Source organism: Rhamphochromis sp. 'chilingali' (assembly GCF_963969265.1).
Source record: "Rhamphochromis sp. 'chilingali' genome assembly, chromosome: 1".
NCBI classification, from domain to species: domain Eukaryota; kingdom Metazoa; phylum Chordata; class Actinopteri; order Cichliformes; family Cichlidae; genus Rhamphochromis; species Rhamphochromis sp. 'chilingali'.
The window spans coordinates 20,859,623-20,882,545 of NC_137929.1; the positions used below are offsets into that span (position 1 = coordinate 20,859,623).

General features: G+C 42.0%; 2 protein-coding genes across 2 annotated transcripts in view; both read left to right on the plus strand.

Moving 5' to 3' along the window:
- Positions 1-47: 47 nt before the first annotated feature.
- drap1 (DR1-associated protein 1 (negative cofactor 2 alpha)) lies at positions 48-7,816 on the plus strand. Its single transcript, XM_080901592.1, has 7 exons — positions 48-249; positions 845-917; positions 1,124-1,217; positions 2,361-2,486; positions 3,358-3,448; positions 3,547-3,635; positions 6,276-7,816. The coding sequence occupies exons 1-7, from the start codon at positions 208-210 to the stop codon at positions 6,466-6,468; spliced, it is 708 nt and encodes a 235-aa protein (XP_080757718.1). The 5' UTR covers positions 48-207; the 3' UTR covers positions 6,469-7,816.
- A 2,710-nt stretch (positions 7,817-10,526) lies between these two features.
- Positions 10,527-22,923, plus strand: part of LOC308409023 (mitogen-activated protein kinase kinase kinase 11) — a 47,481-nt gene continuing 35,084 nt past the window's right edge. The window contains exon 1 of the mRNA XM_080901543.1: positions 10,527-12,434. Coding sequence (XP_080757669.1) covers positions 11,678-12,434 — 757 coding nt within the window. The 5' untranslated portion in view covers positions 10,527-11,677. The remainder of the gene's footprint in view (positions 12,435-22,923) is intronic.

Sequence of the window (22,923 nt, forward strand, 5' to 3'; positions counted from 1 at the left end):
GCGCTCCAACCTGACGGCACGGAGACCCTGCGGAAACAAACTGACCGCACCGAGGAACGAGTGACGAAGACGATGTGCTAACTAGTTAGCCGGATAGCCACCACTATCTGGTGTGCGCGCGGTGGAGGCGAATTTCTGTATGAAATAGAATACGAATATAGCATATATTGTATTTTATTTTAGTTTAGCCACCCAGGTAATTTAATTATGCCCAGCAAAAAGAAGAAATACAACGCCAGATTTCCTCCGGTAAGTTTAAACTGTGCTGAGCCGGTGTCAAAGCAAGCTAACGTTAGCAAAGTGTAACATGGAAAGCTAAGTTCTGTAACTAGCTTAAGTGGAATTCGGCCTCTTTTGTTGCTTAGAGAGCATACAAGCCATCTAACACTCCCAAACCATTTAGTATACAAAGCACGTGCCTTAGTGAAAAGTAGTTGATGTCATGAAATTAGTGACCAAACATCCCCTGTATGTCATTAGTTGGTGGTGTACACACATAGCAGGCGTGCTATTTAAGTTGGTCTACTAATTGACGTTGTTTTTAGCATCTCAAGCTAGGCTAAACGGCACGTAAATAAATGTGAATAAATCCATTCTTTATTGTAATAAGCTGGATAATGTATCTACAATCCTCACACTACGTGAGTAGTGTAATAGTAATGATTGCAGTTACTTTGTGGGGACCTCACGTTATTCGATGTGCTGTACTGCAAACTCTTTACTAGGTTGTCCCCGAATTTCAGCGCGTTTTCACTGAAAATGTTTGTTGTTGTTTTTTAAGAAAATGAAAATTTGAAGCGTTGCTGTAGACACATGCATAAAAATAGACCTTTTCTCATTTCAGGCAAGGATTAAGAAGATTATGCAGACAGATGAAGAAATAGGCAAAGTGGCTGCAGCAGTGCCTGTTATTATATGTATCCTTCCTGCCTGCAGTCGTCACTGTGCAAGTTCTGTCTTGAATTATAAATTGTAAAAGACTGTTTAATAATTAGAGAAAAATGCTTCCTTAGTCTGTTGTGTTGTTGTGTCAAGTTGTCTATTATTGCATGTTTGGTAGTTTGATGATTTAAAGTACAAACACACCACTGCTTCACTGTACTTCCCTTATCCAAGATATCAGCAAGAGCACTGGAGCTTTTTTTGGAGTCCTTGCTTACAAAGGCTTGTCAAGTCACCCAATCTAGGAATGCAAAGACAATGACAACGGCACATCTGTAAGTTCTGTGTTTGTCTTCATTCAGAGCCCTGTCTGTGTTGCACTGTGTTGGAGATGAACGTCTTAGGAAGGCAAAGCCATCTGCTGTTCAGATCACTGGTATATTATATAGTATTTGTTTTTAATGAGTGTAGCTGAAATGCTGTCAGGCCTTTATTTTGTTTATTTTTAAAGTGGACTCATGATGAACTTCCAGCTCGATAATTTCATTCTTGGACTTTACTAAAGTAGCTTTGCTTGATTCACATTTAAAAATAACGACTATTCGTAATATACACAACATACTTCTTTTAAGTCAGTTTTCTTCTGATTGGTTTTAACAGTACATTTAACAGTTCTTTCATCTCATTTAATCAAATTTCACAAAATGGGAATTGTGCAAAATTTCAGGACTTCAGTCATTAGTTTACTCAAAAAATAATCCTCAGTGAAATGTTGAAAATAGGAGTGTTTTTGAATAATTCCCTAGCATAATTTTGTTTTTACATGACAACATGTACCAAATCCAAATTGACTTTTTAAGTAATGATTGTGATGGTTTTCTTTCTCATCTTCCTAAGAAAAATTTGCCTAAAACACTTTAAAGTAGATAATGTCATTTTAAAGTAGCCCCTCAAAAATGATGTTGGAAAATGTCTAAAAACAGCCCTGCCATCATCCTTTGAAATATTTTTGAGAAAGCTAATGACAGCCGGAACCTCAAATTTTCCACGATTCCTATTTAGGATGTGTATCCTCCACCTGGAATGTTTTTTCAGGTAAGATGGTGAGGTGGGAAAGCATTTGATGAACTGACAAGGACTAACCCTACACATTGCAAAAAGATAAATAAGTAAGGAAAATCATTATGAGCCGTCTTTACAAAAAAATGGCATCCTGTTACACAGCATGATTTACTGTGTGGTGGGAGCCTGATAGTTCTGTGGAGCACATTTGCAGTACACTGCTGAATCCCTTGTATCTGAAAGTATTTCTGGCCTGAGTAAGACAGCCCGCCAAAACAATTTTTCCCTGTGACTCAGACTGTATGTGTTGCTAAAATGAGTATGTACTACCATTAAGCTTGCTGTCTTTTTGATACGAGCTTATATTTCACTTGGCAAGTAAGGCTGAGGAGAAAACTGTTCATATTTATTCACAGAAAGCAGTGCATTGAGCTGGAGCAGCAGTTTGATTTTTTAAAAGACCTGGTTGCGGCGGTGCCAGACATGCAGGGAGAGGGGGAAGAGAACCACACCGAGGGGGGAGGAGAGAAAGTCCCACGGAGGTAACATTCGCTCACACAGACACCCAAACACGTAGAGAAAGAGTCATGATGCTTTGAAATGGAAGGAGTATTTCACATACACGATCAAAACACTCCAGGGTGATATGAGGCAGCCAATCCAGCTGCAGATAATTTGGACTTATTTCATTAAGCAGTTTGTAATTCAGTCAGCTCTGATAAGTGCACACACACATTGGTTTAAACTAAAAAGGATTCGCTCCACGAACAGACAGAATCTGTGTACGTTATCTTTTCTTCTTCTGGAAATGAGCACTGCTGTAAATTGGTCTATAATCCTTGCAGTGTTACCGTACTCCCGTGTTCCTTTAGTTTTGTGATTCTAGATTATCAGAAGAAAATGAAAGAACTGGCCAGAGCGAAAATTAATTGTTGAGGAATTGTAGACAAGAAAATGCAGTATTGACTGTCAGATCAGACGCCGGCACCGCAGCTAATTTGTAGCAGAGAGCTTGGCGGGGAATTAGACGTTTCTTTTCTCTGCAGACTTCTTTTCTCTGCAGACTGCGGCTGATTGGATTCATATTCAATTCAAAGTGGTCGTAAAACTTGTAATGTTTAGACATTTGGTGTCAGCAAGTGCCTCAGAGTAATTTCACACTGTTCTACTCTGGAGTTATCTTAAAGTTGCAAGGAGAGAATTTCTGCTTTAAAAAAAGCCACATTAGCTACTATGTTTTTCATTTAAAACATTTTTGTGCACTAAGTTAAACAATTGATTTCTGGTTCCCTCGTCCACAGTAGCCCAAGTGTACGTTCTGTTTCATGTGTTGTCTCGTAAACATTCTTTTGAAACTTTAAAGTAGGACCTGTTATCACATTTCCTTACACGGTTATCTTTTTTCTTCCTCAGAGGTCGAAAACCAGGGTCTGGTCGCAAAAACGGAGGTGCTGGCGCCAAAGGCAAGGACAAGAAGTTATCTGGAACAGAGTCGGAGCAGGAGGTGTGAGATGATTTGCATGTAGAGGCCTGAACCTGTCTACTGTGTTTGTCTGTATGAGGGGAGACGACTCACTGTTGTCTTCCTTGTGATGGAAACAGGACGACAGTGAAGACAGCGAGACAGACGGGGACGACGAGGACGGCTCTCAGTCTAGCACACATCTGCAGGCTCCATCCAGGTTCCACAGGTTTGTGTCCAGATCCACATGAGACAGTGTGTCTGGAAATATCCTCCCAGACTGCAGACTCGGAGAGAGGGAGGGCGTGTTTTCTTTTAAGCTCTTGCACTGCTCTTCCCTCTGAAAAACAGACTCTCTGATACAAAGATGTAAAATGATTTACAGCATATGACAAAGGAGATAGACGCCTAGAAAATGGCATAGAATTCATGAGAACTGCTGAATCATTATAAACAACCCACACACATTTGAGCCATTCAAACACTACATGATGCCCACAAGAGGGCAAACCAATACAGCAAAAGATGCAAGTAGTTACTTAGGCACATTTAGTCCAACATAAACATGTTTACATACCTACACATTACAGAATAAACTAAACAAGTTGGGTCTGGCACCCTGAGTGAGCTCTGCTTTGGAACAACATGGAGTGGTGTGGACTGGCATTTATACAGCACATCTCTGGTTTTCAGTATTCTGAGTATTCAAACCTCTTCACACTACTGTCCCCATTTATTCTGTACTAGCACACTTTCAGCAATTTATCTACACACGTGCTGTGAGACATGACAGCTGGCAGAATTAGCACTTTAACTTGATTCTTATATCAACTGATAAAAACAGAAGACTCGTCTAAACATGGAACAACAATTCAAAAATTCCATCGATATGAATTTGGGAAATGATTAGCAGGGACCTGACGTGTATGAGGCTTTTCCCACTAGCCAAATCACGAGACTTGTGCTTCAACCATTCACTCGGTGCAGTTAGGGTTACACTGTTCTGCAGTCTGCTGATTACAGAGCTTGAAGAGCAAATCGCTCTTTGTGATGCTGAGTTTACTTGAGAACTGAGATTATGATATTGAAAATGGTAATAAAAACAGTAAATAACCATATAGCATACTTGAAAAAGTAACCAAGAATGTAGGAAATGTGTTTTATTTCAGTCTTTATTAATTTGGTCAAATTTGCCAGCACAGAATAAAATTAAGAGGCTTGTGGAGTCTGAGATGTCTGCAGTTCAAAGTGTTTTCTATTGCTGTATTCCATTATTGCACTGTTACAAGCAGATATAATAATATTCGAAACCCAATGTGACCTCCCCTCATATACAACTCTACACTCACATGCCAGTTTGTTAGGTATAAATGACTGGGTTGGGCCCCGTTTTTCCTTCAGATCAGTCTAAATGCTTTGTGGCATAGATTCATCAAAATGCTGGAAGCATTCTTAAGATTTTAGTCCAAACTGACATCAAAGAATGATACCGACTTTGCAGATTTGGCTCTATATCTGTGATCTTCCATTCCCCCACATCCACTGGCGGTGACTGTAGAGGCCATTTGAGTACACTGGACTCATTGTCATGTTCAAGAATCCAGTTTGAGATGATTTGAGCTTTGTGACATGCTGCGTTGTTCTGCTGGAAGCAGCCATCAGAAATGGGTACGCTGTGACCATAAAGGGATGGACATGCTTAGTGACAATACTCTAGTAATGACGCTCAGTTGGTACTAAGGAGCACAAAGTGTACCAATATAATACCCATGCACCCATACAACAATGGCACCAGAACGAACTTCTGATCCAAGGCAGGATGCTTTCATGTTTACACCAAATTCTGACTCTGCCATCCAAATATCACAGCAGAAATCAAGACTGATCAGACTGGGGAACGTTTTTCCATTTGTATTGTACAATTTTGTTGAGGCTGTGTGAAGTGTAGCCTCAGTTTCCTCTTTCTAGCTGACAGCACCTGGTGTGGTCTTCTGCTGGAGCCCATCTGCTTCAAGGTTCAATGTGTTGTGCATTCAGAGATGTCCGCTCAAATAACGAGTGGTTATTTGAGCTCTTGTTGCTTCTTATCAGCTCAAAGCAGTCTGCCCATTATTCTCTGGACAAGACATTTTCGTCCAGTGAACTGCCTGCAAACTGGACAGCTTCTAATTTTGGACTGTTCTCTAAACTCGGAGAGAATTGTGCAGGAAAAGCCCAGTAGATCAGCAGCTTCTCAAAATACTCAGAGAACTCCGTCTGGCACCAGGCTAGGTTCTTCACTTGACTGGGATGGCATTTTAAGACTTGTCTGAAGAAGCACTAATTGGTCAGTAATTACATCAGCGGCAAATCGAGTTCAAAGCTGTCTGATCTCTTAAGAAATAAACACTCAATTTACTTTGCATAATCTTTCAGCTGCTGCTCTCTGTTTTCGTTGTGCCTCCCATGAAGGTGCTGCCATTTTTACTTTTCATTTGTAAGAAAATCTCCAGACAAGCAAAGTTTTTTTCTCTCAAAAAGTTATATTGCCTCACATTAAGAGCACATAAAGGCATATTTATATATGACTATTACTGTAGCCTGTTAAGAGAGAGAAATCTGGTGGCTGAAATTATGCCAAAAACAGGAAGAGGGCGCTGTTTTCCTACTAGAATCGATAGACAAACCTTTGCTGGCCCCAAGTTGAATAAGTTGTACCTGGAGTTCCCTGTAAATATCAAGATTCATTTTGGATACTTAACTCTAAAATAGTCCATTATTTTTTAGTGCACAGTTAATTTGACTAATAATGTTTCAATTTAAAAGGTAGTTTGTGCATAAAATGCACACGACTCCTCAGAGGTTAACACCTGTTCCTGTGCCCCCACAGCTCCAACACCCCCCCTCAGTATATGCACATGGCCAACATGGTCCCAATGGGCAACATGGCTCCGACGCAACCTCCGGGCACCGTGGCCTTCGCCCCACACGCCTCCATGATGAGCATGGCACCACCTCCCACAGTCCCTGCACCGCACAAGAACGGGGACGACGATGACGACGACGAAGACTATGACTCTTAGCTCGTTCTCAGCACTCCGCTCACACACTCTCTCATTCTCTTCTACCACACACACACACACACACACACACACACACACACACACACACACACACACACACACACACACACACACACACAGTCAATGTTATTTTTCAAATTCTTAAGTTGTTTTTCTGGCAGCTGCTGTAAGCAGAGGAGAGAGAGACTCTTCATTGCAGCCTGCTGACCAAAACGCCCTTGGCGGCCAGCTATAAGAGCCACCACCACCGCGAGAGACACAAAGCCTGTACATTATGTGTTTTAATTTTCTTTTTCTTCTTCTTCTTCTTTTTTTATAAAGAAACTTTTATTTTATTGTAGAGAAGAATCCAACGAGGATCTTTTTTAACAAGTCAGTCGCTCGATTTTTGACTAGGAAAAATGGTGGTCGTCACCGTTTTTGCAGGCACAACAAGCTTGGGCCTCGCAGCTTTTTCTTTTCTTTCTCTTTTCTTTTGGGAACTTTTTTTTTTCCCTCAGTTTCCTGTTGTAGACCTGAACATATCAGTCGTCGTCACTCAGATCCTCAGGTTGGCTGAAAGAATCCGTACATAGTAGTTGTTGAAGCTTTCTTTCAAGGCAACAGCACAGTATTTGGAAGATGATCATCGAGAAGGTTGGTGTCTCGCTGCTGAAGTGTTATGACTATGTTATAGATTGGCTGTGATATACAGCTTTTAAGCTCTGAGCTCTACTTCCCGGCTTTGTCACAACTCGCAGCCCAATTGTCCGGCTGTAACATAAATAAGGAAGCAGGTGTATTTTTTACTATACATTAGCTAGCTACACCTCTTTTTTTTTTTTCTCCCCCCCCCTTCAATGAGTTTCTATTTTTAAGTCACGTTTTTATCAAGAGAACTGTAAACCTTCACAGCTCTGAAGTCAATCATATCAGCAGGTTAATGAGTTAATTATTTGTTGTTCATGACCCTGGCAGAGGTCTGTTACTTTGGCAATTGGATCTTGTTATTATTATTATTATTACTTTACTCGACCATTTAATACCCTTAAATTGCCCATCTGAAGAATACTGTGACTCTTGGACCATATGTTTGTTTTTAAAAGCTTTTTTCCCCCCCTTCTATTGTCCTCTCTCATTTCTGTTCTGGCCTCTCCTCCAATTTTGAGTAACTTGCTCCTTTATCCTGACTGTTTTCCTCCCCTTTTTAGATTCTTTTAAATGTGTTGATTGGAAGCAGAGTTGGGGCGCCCGTTTATGTGTCAGTCTCCGTATGAAATGGTTGCAAACAGACAGTTGGCACTGTATTGTAAACTTTTAACATTCTTTTTATTTTGTATGTAAAATAAAGTTCATATTTCAATTAAAATGGTCCTTGTATTGGTTTGATTTCTGCATTGGAATTGAGAGCTTGAAGGTACCTTCCATATTCAATATCGGCTTAAAGGCAAAACCAAAGTACACTTACTAATATTTCAAAAACCCTCCACTGAAATTTTTTTACCTTCGTGGGCGTGGAGTACATCCTTTGTAGTTCCAAATCCTTGCACTTTGGAATTCTCTGCATTTTCTATTGTGCAGTTTACCTTGGATGCTGTGCATCTGCCAACCGGTGACTCAAGCAGCCTGAAAGACGCAGCTTTGCAGTCTCCTTCTGGTATTTAATCAGATAAAAGTGCAAGACAGTACAGGTTTGTGGAAAAGTGAGAGATGTGATTGTTATCATGGGCTTGCGTTGTGTTCAGAGTAGCTGGCACACTTGGCCCTGACTGTTCATCCAGCCCCCTTTCCTCTTCTTCCTGCCTCTATTTTTTTTTTTTTTAAACAGTCCCCTTTGTCGTGTAAATGCAGCCGCCTCTCTTACCCCCACCTCCAAACACAGCCGACCAAGCAGTGCAGAGCCGGGACCACGAAAACAACTGCATCCTTCCTGCACAAGCGTTGACTCAGCGCACTGTGAGGAGGGAGGGGTTTTGCTCAGTGTGTGTGTATGTGGGGTAAAGAGGGAGGAAGGTGGGATGGGGTGTCGGTAGTTGACTTTAGGAGGTTGGTGTTCAAACAAACGGCAGCCGTGGTGCAGGGAAGAAGGGAGGGGAGGGGAGCCATCAAAGGGCTAACAGAAGGAAGCGTGCTGTTTCCACACAGGAGCCGGCGGGGACAGAGGTGACCCTCTGATTCCCGTCACCTCCCGAGAAGCCACTGACTTACAAACATGGGAAAATATGACCAAGAGGAATTCCCTGACCTTTTCCAAGATAAAGTCTTTTTGTTTTTATGGATAGAATGCACCTTCATCAGTGGGAACACCAGCAGTCAATTACTAAAATATGCTCCAGTCTTTACTGAAGGCTATTTTTAAATAACACTTAAACATTAGGTGACTACACCACCATGGTGGGCACCCTGTGTGGGTGTTTTCGTCATGTTAAAAAACACGGTTGGGTACGTAGATGGACCAGTCAATCATGAGCTTCATAACTTTATTCTTTTCACCACAACAGATGGATGGTTGTGGATGCCACCCTCCCACCCTGCTTACTGATACTTAAAATTCCTCTACTTGGGGCAGTAACAAGTCCTCGACCCAGAGTGACTGAAAGCCTTGACCCAAGACTCAGGGGTGCTAATTCTCATTCACGTGCTGCTGTAAACTGTCCAGCACAAACTGGAGTTCATGGTTTGCTGAAGCCAAGAGATCCACATCAGCAGCAGCAGAAACAAGATCCTGAGACCACTGAACCTGACACCTTCCCCTTCTGCCGTTTCTCATGAACACTAGAAATTTTGTCCATAGAAATTATGAACACAATCGGTGACAAAGGACAGCCTGGGAAAGTCCGACACCCAAGAATGGTCTGACTTATTTTCAGCAATGCAAAAAACCTTTCACTGTATACCACCCATAGGACACATGCTGACAGCAGACTGCCACACACATCCTTGAAAAAAATATCTGGTACAGTGTTCAGTGACCTAGTACTACACTACATAATGTTCCATGTAATATTGAATTAAATTATAAAATATATTTAAAAAAAATCAAAATCAAAAATGTTATGTTAAAGAAAGCCAAATTATGAAATGCTATATTTAAGTAGTTCTCACAATTTGAACTTTTCACTGCATAAATTATAATCTTTATTTGGCACTAATGGACTTCCATTGGCTCATCGCCAGGATTACCAAAAATTCTACCATACTGATAACTATACTGCAGCATTTATGAGTTTATTTTTCCCCAGGTGGTTTCAAAATAAAAATCAGATTAAACTGTCCCGTAAGATCAAGACAACATCTGCGGTTAAAAGATGTGTCTCTTCTACCAAATATCTCAGAATCACATCATTAAATGACTATTATTGTCATTTCGTCAAACCTCATTTTAATGGGACTAGATTAAAAAAAATGTATGCGAAGGCAAAAACTTCCTCTTTGTTGTTGTTTTCTAAGTAGCTGCTTAATTTGGTGAAGTTAGCTAACAAGAAGTTAGCTAATACCGGAACTGCGGAAGTCTTTTAAAATAAAAGTATCAGAACTACAAACTATATGTTTTTAAAGGAGGCCACAAACCACTTTAACTTTATTCTTTTACCTTTACTCACATGTCATAATAACCATTTCTTATCTCAGGTTACTGCTGCAAAATAGTATCCCGTTCAGACATGGGTACTTTTATTAGGTATATAATATAGACTGACTTGATTGGGGTGATACTTGAAATTACATTACACGGGGCTTCGTACAGGGTTTTCATTGCACTGGAAAGCAAGATTATTAACAACAACAATAATAATAGTAGTAGTAGTAGTAGTTCTAGTAACAGTAAATGTAGATATAAGTTAGTATTATAGCGTATTGTGCTGCATAGCTGGGCAGCTAAACACTTCTAACTTCTAAGTAACTAAGTTATAGAGCAACCACGTAAAGGCGCCCACAAGTTTTATTCTGAAAGTTTCAAGAGAACGCGTTACGCCGCTTCCCGTAACTTGACGACGCTCTGTCATCTGATTCTTTTCCTGTTGGGAGAGAAAAAAAGTTTTGAAACCCCACCCTCTCCACTGACCGTAAGCGCAGACGTAGAAGTGGTTCGACAACCTGGCGAGTGAACTCTGCGTGAGGAAGACAAGTGTGATATGAAGTTATGATGGAGTTGTTCCGCTCTTTGGATACCGACTGTAAGAACGGGGGACTCGAGCCGGACCAGGCCACGCGCTGAACTCCCACCAGGAACTAACGGGATTTGTTTTTACTGCGTTTCTCTGAGGAAAGTAGAGCCGAGCAGGTTTGGAGAGCTCTTCCTGTTACAAAGTCGGCGGTCCCCAAGTTTGCTTTATGTTATGGTAAAGGCTGGCTATTCGTGTGCTTCCCATAAGACCGTGAGCATGGATACTTTGGCGCAATGGGATGCGGGATTTCCTGCGGAAGTGCCGCAAAGTTGCGGTGAGACGCCGTTATTGGAGTTTTGGGCTTAATGCGAACTGGACAGCTCTGAAACTTGTCGTAAAACACTGGTTGGCTGGACTGAATGCTCCTTTCCTGCTATTCTTCTCCGCTTTTCAGCGCTTCCTGCTTGTGGTGGCCACTGCACTTAATGGCTAAAAATACATAAAAACTCAAAATGGACAGTTAAGTGTGGTGGGAACCTTTATTACCAGTTGCAATAGCAGTACCTGGGAGTGTTTCGCAGTAAGCGGAGTAGTTTTCATTCGTCTTCTTACACTTTCCCTCTCTAAAAAAAACAAAACAAAGTCAGGACTCAACAGGTGGCAGTTTTGAATGAGGGGGAAGAAGAGCTAAATTAGCCATAATGAGGTGATTCGAGAGGCCCTTAAATACAGGCCGGTGAAATGATATTGTGCTTAAACCATGTGTTGGGAAACCACACACCACATCACTTGAACAGAGAGAATTTCAGTGGAAGCAGTGCTGTCTTTCTGAGCTTTGAAACACTTAGCCTTAATCAAACAAAAGCAATCTCTAGTGAATCATCCGATGGAGAGACGAGTTTAATGCGATGATGAATAAAAGACACTTGCGCTTCTGTTGTCTTTGACTGCTCTCCTCTAGCCCACTTGTTGGTCCAACTTTTGAACACATTTCATTAGTCCCTGATGAGCCAACAAGAAAGACAGGAAAGGGAGCGAGGCGCAATAAAGTACTCCTTTGTACTTTATTTTCAAACCCTTGGGGTGCTAAATCATATCCAGTCAAAACATCTGCTTGAGGCTCCATGGAGCCACTGAAGAATATATTCAGCCGTGGCCCGCTGTCCAACTGGAAAAATTTGGAACAATCGCAAAAAGGGAACTTCACCAACCCTGTGTGGACAGCCTTATTTGACTATGAGGCATCCTGTAAAGATGAGCTCACCTTACGTAAAGGCGATCTGGTGGAAGTCCTCTCTCTGGACTCGGAGATATCAGGGGATGAGGGCTGGTGGGCGGGAAAGGTCAACAACAAGGTGGGTATCTTCCCATCCAACTACGGCTCCTTCAAGCCGAGTGGATATGGAAAACTTCCGGGCAGTGCCGTGGTGGATGAGCTCGCTCCGGCTGTGGTGGGTGAGTTTGAACCTGAAGAGGTAGATTTCCGGGAGTTGAGCCTGGAGGAGGTCATTGGGGTCGGGGGATTTGGAAAAGTGTATCGTGGTACATGGAGAGGAGAGCTGGTGGCGGTGAAGGCCGCCCGCCAAGACCCGGACGAGGACATCAGTGTGACAGCGCAGAACGTGAGGCAGGAGGCCCGTCTGTTCTCCATGCTCACCCACCCCAACATCATCGCCCTGCAGGGCGTGTGCCTGCAGGAGCCCAACCTGTGCCTCATCATGGAGTACGCCTCAGGTGGGCCGCTGAGCCGTGCTCTGGCAGGCCGTCGAATACCGCCGCACGTCCTGGTCAACTGGGCTGTGCAGATAGCCAGAGGGATGTTGTATCTGCACAGTGAAGCCATCGTCCCTGTCATCCACCGGGATCTCAAGTCCAACAACAGTAAGTCCTTCAAGCCCGCAGCGCAGATCAGCATAGCTTCAGTCTGTCTGTTGGGGTTAGTTCAACGAAATCAAAGGTTTGGATATAATTACAGGGCTTTCTACTTAGGAAAGCCTCGTGGCTCTAATGAACATGGCTGTACTGTAAAGCTCCTAAAGGAATCTCTCAGTGTTTACAAAGCCTTTCTAGAACAAAGAGGGCCTTTTAAGCTATCATTCACATTGCCAGATTAGTCCGTCTCTCATTCTGATTCTGTATCATTATTGATAAGAAGATCAGATTTATCTAGGCTTCATGTGACTCCTGGGCTATATAAGGTAGGCCAGACCTATAGGCGGCTGATGCATACCAGGAAAAACTAACATAAAGTGTCTTAGGGTAATGCAGGGCCAGTGTGTGCCAAACCAGTCTGCAGCGCTCCACTGAATGGATTGAACACACCACTCTTCCAAAACATTCTCCGGGGCGCTCTCATTACATCTTTGTATTGATTTGTGGGGGATGTGCACCCGAACCTTGCCAGCAAAATTCCCTCACAGGATAACTCCTGGTCCCTTCACTGCATGGGTCAATTTACTTTTGTTTGTCATCTTTGTGTGCCTGCTTGTGTGTGTTTGCATACTGCTCATAGGACAAGAATACCAAGTTTTTCCAGTGAAAGAATGCAGTGGACGAGTTTTACTTCTCGGCACCGTTATATTTCACACTTTGGACTTTAATGCTGTCCTCTTCTTGCATCAAAGGTCTTGCGTCAGTGTTTTCGGGGCCTCGTGGCAGACACGTAGGGGTTGGACCTTGTAATTAAAGCAACAATGCAGGGAGATGTATCACTGATAAAGCTTTCTGTCTCACCCCCCTTTTTTTCTGTAGAATAAGAAGCTCTTTTCTCAGCATCTAACGGCAGCTTTAACCCAAACAGAGAGCCAGCTGAATTTGTGCAGCAGCTTGCTCTCTGTTATTATCATTCCTGTGACGCAGCATATAATCCCCATCAACTCTGCTGTGGCCTAAAAAAAAAAAAACCCCTTCCTCTGCTCATCCTTTGTGTTGTTAGAGATCCCGGTCACCAAACTACACCGAGAGAAAAAGATCACCTAGCAACACTTTTTTTAGGGTGTGGCCTTGGATGGGAGCATCCAAAGGACAATATTCTTGATTCAAGGTTTGCTGATAGCAGTGGATTCAGCACATCCTAAGATATCAATATTTCCATCGTGCCTTTTGTTTCTGTCGGTATCATCAGTGCTCCACAGAATGGCCTCACCCTCACCTATTGCGTATCATCTGCCTTGTCAGGTTATTTCCCAGCTGGAAGTGCATCTGCTGTAACACACACACACAAAAAAAACCAGAGGAGTTATTTTAATGTAGTGTTTGTGTAGGAGACAGGCCAGAGCGAACACAATCCCTCTCTGTGTGCCCGAGAGATCCTATCTCTCTCCTGCCTCTTGTTTTTTAATTCTTCACTGAATCTTTGTCTGTGGCCTGCCTCTACATGTCTCCGTACGACCTTATTCCTGAGCAATATCCTGTTGTGGGGAGAGAGAGGGAGGTGGGGTCATTCGAAAAAGACATTCTTTCAGTTCGACAGTAATGTGCATGGCTGGAAGCGCCACTCTGACAGGTTTAACGGACAGGTGCAAAAACACCCCGAGATAAGAGCGCCGGTTAAATAAACCAAAAATCTTAATGGGGCGGTTTCTTTGAAGGTACAGCATGTCCTAAATCATCCACAGTTGCCCTCAGATTGTAGTGTCAGTTCCTCAGAATAGTGGTGCAAGTTCTTCTTTCTATAGCTGCCATTTTGCGCCAGCGCTCTGCAGTCAAACAGGGAGGAATCTGTCAGCGAGGAGGCAAAAAGCCTGCTTCCAAATGTCGCTGTAAGTGACCGAACGCAGGAAAGAACTGAGGCTGAGGTGGGCTGAGGAAAGGATAACTCATTGTACGATGATGTCATGGTAAAGGGGGGGCAAAAGGTTTAATATTGTTAATTGTTAACATTTGTTACAGTGACGGATTATTAATGCGAATAGTCGTTTTCTCTGCAGGGCTTCTAAACAGCAGCTGTATCGCTGTTGTGAATTGTAGGGTGGAAGGTGCTGATTTAACAGAAGCATCAGAGTTCATGGTGGGGCGCTTGGCTCAGAGCCAGAGGCCATAACTGGAATTCCACTGAATGCAAGTGGGGACCGGAGAGTGGAGCAGCATCTCCTGTCTCTCACTCTGGCGTCTGCACGTCCGAAGAGTTTTCACACCTTCTGCACTTTGGTGTTTTAGCGTCTTGTGGTTAGGTTTAAGGGCTTTGTATACAAGTCTTTATGAAAAAACCGACATCTTTAGCAATCACTGGCTAATAACCAGCACAGTGGTTCAAAGCCGCAGACATTGCTCTATAGCTAATCCATGCTGCTTATCTACAAACAAGCACCTGTCTCTGTCTCACACCTTCATTGTCTGCTTAAGCTACCAAAAACATCGGCTTGCGGCTTGGATCGGTCACTTAGTCGCACATTAAGCAGCTTAATAACTTAGTTAATGCCAGGATTTGTCGTTTTAGCTGCTAAATGGTGGGTTCCTTATTCTGCATTTCCACTGCTAACATGATCTCTAATTAGAACCATACGTTTATGTTTGTGTTTGTTGTTCCCCGGCTGCCAGCCTGTACATGTGAACACAGAATAGGAGAAATTTAAGACCTCTATTCATTCTTCTAAGCTTTGTCTTGAAAAACGCCTGCCTATTTAGCCACCAACAACTCAATTAATGATACATTACCGCAACCTGCCCCGTTATAAAACCACTGGTAAGAAAACAGTCAGAGGTGTAACTTTTATCAACAACTTTTTTTTTTCCAGAGGAAAACAGGGTAATGACTAAATAAAATTCATGCATTTGCCCCTGGGAAGCAGTAGTACTTTCTTATTTTTACCGTTTACCTTTGGGAAACAGTACAGTTAGCTCTCCTGCTCCCCGTTTCTCTTGGAAAAAAGGAAGAAAAAACCCTGTAAAAATATGTTAATTCTTGAGTGTGTCAGGGTTTCGTAATTTTTGCAATTCTCGGTACAGCGGATGACACTTTTGTCCCATTCAGGTCTCAGTTTATCAGATTATCCGTTTGGATAAGGTTTACTTCAGGGTTTATTTCCCTGTTCGCAATGCCTCTCATATCACTGCAGCTTTTATTGCATTTTTTCTGTTTTACTAGACTGTTGAGTTAGAGCCCCATCGAGTTATTGGCAGGTTGATATTATGGGATAATATTGGCTATTTCTTGATTTATCAGTATTTATAATAACCAAATCAAGAAGAGACAGCAGACGGACCTTAACCATGTTATGAGTGTTAACATGGCACCGCACGACTACACCCTTGTGGAACAGAGTGGATGATGGCTAACCGAAAATGTGTGGGTGTGGGCTCATCATTACGAGTGACATCCTTTACGCTGCACATAGAACCTTTTTTTTCCGATTCTATGAAAAATATTGATTCGTTTCAACATTTCTGTGATTAAAATTTCAAAGCAGCAACATATTTTCTTCATCTACAGTAAAACTCAATCTGTTGGCTTTCAAGAAGCTCATTCAAAGTGTCACCCGCGGACTGATATACCAAAGAGTCACCACGCACCATCAAACTGCAGAGGCTTTAGCTGAGTCGGTGAGGAAAGTGTCAAGCTAATCATTTGCTGTGCTAAAACTCACAGTTCCCGTTTTCAGGAAGAAGCCACAGTTGGATCTTTGATCAACATGTTTTTTTTTCCACAAGTGGACAAACCTCTGATACATGTCCTCTACCAGCATGTTTTTCATTCAGGGCCCCCGGTGCCCACACTGCAGCACACTCAAAACATCCTCTGTGTGTGTGCGCGTGGGTGGGTAGCTGGGTGGCTGGGTGTATGGCGTTTACATGCATGTAGTGAAATGCACTCCTGTTAGCACTGCATTTACACATCACCGTTCCTCTTTGTGGCTGCAGGGCATATGAGGGCCATTTAGACTTTTTAGTCTGCTTTCCTGATGGTGCAGATAATTTTTAGAGGAGGGAATGAGAGCGCGCGATAAAGTCCAAACATGCACCTGTGTTTTTGTTTTGTTTTTTTTAAAAAAAAAAAGAAAAGAAAAGAAAAGCTTGCCAGTCAAATATTTTGTTAGCTAAATGCATGCTCGTCACTTCACTATTGGGAATGTGGGAAGAATTTATACTAATTTTGTGGAGCTATTTAATTTCTTGTTGACTTCAGCTCATGAGACTATAGTCACAGATGCCTTCTTGGCTGTAGCGAGTGCCAGACTATCCTAATTTGTGTCAAGGACAGCAGCAGAATGGAGCAGTAGGTGGAACGAGCAAGCTACTTCCAGCAAACCTGTCAGTCAGAGCAAACAGAGCTTGAAACCTATCCCTTGATAAAGCATAATAGCCTCCTAATGGAGCAATTTTAGGACTCGCTGCCAAGGCAAGCTGTAGAAGGGAAAATGTGGTCTTGAGAAAAAAGTAACATCTTGCCATGTGACACTTTAATACATCAGGGCTTTTGCTTATCAAATTAGATTAATGTTAGAGGTAAAGACAGGAACGTGCCTGCACACATTCAGTGCAATCTGTGTGCAAGGCTTCAGTAACATTGTTTATGACTCAAGAAACTGAGACAGCTCACGTATGCACATTTCTCACTGTCCAATAACAAACCTGAGGCAGAGGAAACTGTTAATCAGTGTTATATTTCTACGGACTAATTTCAATGGGGAAATCCCTTCTTGACGTCGGTCTGAACAACTTTTGCAGCGTAATGTAAAAATGTTAAAGTTAAATGCATTTTTCAGAATCTAGTTTTGACAGACTATAAGCGGCCTCTTAGCTAGTGGATCTTCAGATAATTATGCTTAAATGCGATTGACATCTTCTGACTACAAATCCACCATATGACACATTAGTAGTGCAAAGTTTTATTTAATGTTATTTAACAGCGATGTAAAAGCAAAAGAGATGCAGGAGTGCATATACACACCCAGCTCCACAAAGCAAGGCCCTACCCTGGTTTAAGTGCGAACCCCTGTACTACAGATAAGTGAATACTTTTGAATCTTCGACTCTTGGTGAAACCACAGAGGAATCTGAGGTGCAGTGGTTTGCACTGTCACTTTGCAGCCTCTCTGTGTGACACTGGCATGTCCTTGCTGCGCCTCGGTGGGTTTCCTGTGGGTGCAAAAACATTTATGTTGTCTTCTGTTGAAATCAGTAATTAGTAGCAGCTTGAGTTGATGTTGATCTGTCATAAATGTTACTTAAATTGTTGCACAAATTCCCTTTTCATCTCACACTCTACATCACTGCTCGACTACACACAGCCGAGCTGAGCCACACATGGTGTAGGGCATGTGTGAACAGAGACGTGCTTCCACAGGCTACATGTTCAATGGGGGAAAAAACGGCAGGACAGTTTCACACAGTTTTAATTTAGGCTGATAATCCCATTGAGCACCTACCTGCTCACCTTGTCTTGCTGCCTTTAGCTGCTCAGTTCCCTGTTTGAAATGCAGAGCAATCTCACTATAATTTCACTGCCAAGCGAGCCTAAATTTTGTGCTTTTTCCAGGTGATTCCTGCTGCTTTCATGTTTGGCAATCCTCTCAGAAAGATGCTGGAGCTCCTAAGAGCCTGTTTCTGAGCTGTTGCCCGTTTCACTAAAGCACTTGATGCACGCTACTTGCATGCAGATCACAAGTGGTACCAGCATCCTGTTTTCCAAAAATACTTTGTCACTTGCAAAATTGCAGATACATTTACATGTTTTACAGTCTTACAGTCTTCCTCATGTTCAAATATTACCACATCTTATAATTACACGCAGAGAAGACCAAATATATCTTCTTTGTTACATCATACATTTTTTAAATTAAATTAGATTACATTTAGATTAAATTTCACACAAAGCTGTGTCATACCGAATCATGCAGCACTTGCACATGCCTGTATCTAACCCATGCCCTAGTTTACTGACACACAGCACGCTCTCTCATTAAAAAAGAAGCATTTATGTCGAACACAATCAGGACTTGTTTGATGTTTCACTTTCACTTCTAGGTACCTTAAATACCTGTAACGTACGTCGTACTGGTTTTACATTACTTGCTAGCTACTCATTAGTGCTTTTTAGTGTGCAGTCTTCCTTAGTATTGAAAACTAAATCAAATGTTCAGTGGCCAACATGATGGCACCAAGCCTCTACAATTTTATTTCAACCGTTAGTGGTGACCTGTCACTAGATTTAACTTTAACCTGCAGTTCAGTAAAATCAATAATTGATTAAATTCCAAATCTCCACCATGTATTGCTAACGTTGCACAAACTAGTTACTCAGTGATGTTAATAGCATGCTATAATTTGATGCTTCCCTCGGTACACTCCGGTGTGGCAGTGGTTTGACTTTAGATTTTCTGATTGGTCGGTCAGGGAAGCGAACTGGCTTCTTTTGGATGTGTGAGAGTGCAGTAAGTGTTTACCACATATTTACTGCATGTTATTTACAGAGGTGTTGTTTGTGTTTTACGGTCTAGTGAGAAAGAGATGATGGAGAAAGCTAGGGAAAATTTCTGACACTATCAGATGAATGGACTTTGTCACAGCAAAAGACTTGGAGACATTTATCTGATTTTGTCGAGATTTCTCACTTTTAAAGTCTTAAAGTTGAAGTACGTAAAGTCTCACTGCTAGACGTCAGGGTTTTAAAAAACAAAAATACCTTCAGATCCAGGAGTGGAGCCTGCGGCTTAATTTGACTCAACACGGGAAACCTCACCCGGCCCGGACACGGAAAGGATTGACAGATTGATAGGATGGCCATTGTAGGACAAGCAACTCTGGCCACCAATCATCTGTAGCGAGCGTTGGCTGTCAGTCTGCTGTCTCAGCTGTGCCAGGTATCCAGGCCTAATGAATCATTGAAACGCACTTCTGTTTGATGACAATGATACTGAGGTGAGTTGTTGAGGATATTTCTGCTGTTTTTGTCATTGCAGACACAACAGGTAGATGCCTGTGAATTCTCTTCTCCTCTGCTTTGGGCATACTACTTATGTGTTTGGTCTTTAGCTACACACGTGAAATGCGATTAGGTAGAATGGTGATGTCCATCTTGGCCACTGTATTCAAGATGGCGTTGAAACAGGTTAGCTTTGAAAAGCAGCACCCGCTACTATTCTCAGTTTAGAAAAATGCATCAATTTGTTGGAAGACATTCCAACAAACTCAAAAATGGCTGACTGTACCTTTTGATGTTAGTCCTTTGGTTGGTACCATGTTGGTTTTTTGGAGCCAGAAACGACCGTATTTACATACGTGACTGGGGCACCAAGTATTATAAAATGATGTGTACAACCTGCATCCAAAAACTTGATTCTTCATGTCCAGATTATCCACCTGCCGATACGCACTAATTCACAGACTAATAAAATACTAGAACTTCTCTCAGCAGTACTGAAGCACAAACATCATGGACAGGTACATTTCTTAGGAAGGCCTAGCCCAGGGGTGGGCAGTTCCAGGCCTCGAGGGCCGGTGTCCTGCAGGTTTTAGATCTCACCTTGGGTCAACACACCTGAATCCAATGATTCATTTGTTACCAGGCCTCTGGAGAACTTCAGGACATGTTGAGGAGCTAATTTAGCCATTTAAATCAGCTGTGTTGGATCAAGGACACATCTAAAACCTGCAGGGACACCGGCCCTCGAGGCCTGGAGTTGCCCACCCCTGGCTTAGCCAAACGCAACCTACATACCCAGAATGCCCTGTGTCAGTACAAATGTCAGTCAAAAAGGTCACACAGTTACCTTTAATACTATGACAAGTAACGATACCAGTAACCACAGCCAAATATTTTGGACTTAAGCAGCTGATTATTATTTAACCCTCATTGGCCACATCTGTTTTTCCTAGTTGTTTTTTCCTGGCTCTGCACGGTGAGTAGAAAGACAATTGAAACGGGATCCGTTGTGAATTTGCAAGTCTGATCCATGTATGAGCCCACTGCACACTTTATTGAAGCAGTGTGACACTTCTTGTGCTTTCTTTCTTTGTTCCCTCCCTTGGAGCGTAAGTGGAGCACATTTCAGTGAATACTTCAGTTTTGTTTGTGTTCTTCTTTGTTTACATTTGAAGGTTTATTGAATTTGTACTGAGGATATGTACAGAATGTGTTTATAGCCTGTTTATCTCAGGTATAAAAAAGAACCCTAAAGCTTGACAGAAATAGTGATTTGATTTATAGTGTTTTATGTATATGTATAAAAACACAGGGGAAAAGAATAAATCTAATTTCTCAAAGTCTCTGGGAAATGCATAGAAATGGCAATGAACCATAATCATCTAAAAGTAAAAATGAGAAATGTGTGTGTTATCTGTGATGCTTAGCAAAGCTGTCACATCAGCTTAGTTTCAGTATATTTCAGTATTAAAATACATAGCGTGAAGTAAGTTGCACAGTGTCTGTTTTTAAACTTTACTTAATTACTTGCAGAGTCTAGCACTCAACCCTCTTAACTGCCTTACCGAGAAGAGAAAATTTAGCACATGCTAACTGTTTTTATTCAGCAGACAGAGTAACCTCAGAAGTGAGCAGAAAGTGCCTCGTTTTGAAGGATCCATAAACGTGGCTGCCTCTTCAGTGCCAATTGCTGACTGGCATATCCGAGGGACGCCTGGGGCGTCCTGACTGGGAACGGCGCGGGGGTCACCAGGGGTAGAGCTCAGCTGTGTTGCTGCTGGCTCAGAGTGCGTGTCAGTGGGCGATAAGGCAGAGGGGAGTTTGCTAGGCTAACCCGATGCGCAGTTTAGGCAGCTACCTGACTGCTTTGTTTTCCTGTGCTGTTGTTGGAAATAACAGCCTTGCTCAATCCAGTGAGGCTTATAATGAAGAGCAGATTGGATCTGGAGACTCATACATGTGAGGACAGACTTGAGCTGAATTTTTTTTTTTCTCAAGCTAGAGCAAATACGAATATTTTTTTAGATCAAAGCTTCCAGAAACTGATCATTTCCAGGTTGAATTTTGACCATTTTCTTGTCCTCCGGATGAGATTCAAAATAAATTCATGCCATGTTGGGGCACGGTGTTTCCCAGACTCAGACTTTACTTGGGCAGGGCGCCCAGGTATATTAACGGACTCCTAAATATATCTGATGACCAGGCCACTGTTTACCATATGTGGGCCGCAACATAAAAACAACACACTGCCACTTATACATTTTCTATTTTCTTTACTGTTTAAAACAACCACTTGTCTGCTCTTTCTTTCATTTTCCCCCCACACACACCAGAGAGACTATATGCGAATGTGACATGGCACTCTGTTGAAATCTGTAGACTGCAGTTGCGTGCTAGAAATTGTCAAATTTTTGAATGGAGTCAATTGTGAGTTCACAGATGGTTAGCGCTGACAGCTAATGAAACTACCAAAAGTGATGCAGTCACATTATCTTAGATGTCTCATTTCTTAACACTGTGCTGTCAATCTCTGATACATATCTGGTCACATAACCGCACAAAGCACTTGTTAGGTTGACAGGGTTTGAACAATTAGTTACTGCTAATTTCCTGTAAAAGTAGATAACAGTAACTTTTATTCCTTAACTTTGATGGTACATCCAAATAAATATTGAAAAATATTTTGAAAGACTTAAGGCGCGATTCTGTTCTGATGACGGGCAAAAAGAGGGTCACGAAGATCTGCAGCTCAAAATGACCACCACAAGTAGGCTCTTATTATTTGGGGAGTATTGAGCATTTTATGTAACAACGTAAGATTTTTATCAATGTCCATCCTATCCATTAAATTAAATTTTAATTTATTTCAATGTATTTATTTATACAACACCAAATCACAACCACAGTTGCCTCAAGGCACTTTATATTGTAAGGTAGACCCTACAATAATACATACAGAGAAAAACCCAACAATCATATGACCCCCTTTGAACAAGAATTTTGGCAACAGTGGGAAGGAAAAACGCCCTTTAACAGGACCTTTAACCTCCAGCAGAACCAGGCTCAGTGAGGGGCGGCCATCTGCTGCGACCGGTTGGGGAGAGAGAAGGAAGACATGATAAAAGACATGCTGTGGAAGTGAGCCAGAGATTAATAACAAGTATGATTCAGTGCAGAGAGGTCTGTTTACACATGGTGAGTGAGAAAGGCCTCAGGTCAGGAGCTGATTAGACCAGCTTAGCATACACACTGGAAATTGATTAAAACAGCTAGCCTTGTTCTGACAAAAGCAAAGTACTAGCACTGCTGACTTCCACTAATATCTTATTGTTACTTTGACGGATGTAGAATTGTGCTAAGCTAGGATAACCACATCCTGAGTTCAATTACCTCTTAAAATTAAGTGTTCTGTGTGAGTTATTAGTTATTAAGTATGTTTTCTTTTGTTCTTCTTAGCCCTTCAGTTTTAACTGCCATTAAAACCTTTTTACTAACTATTTTGACTCC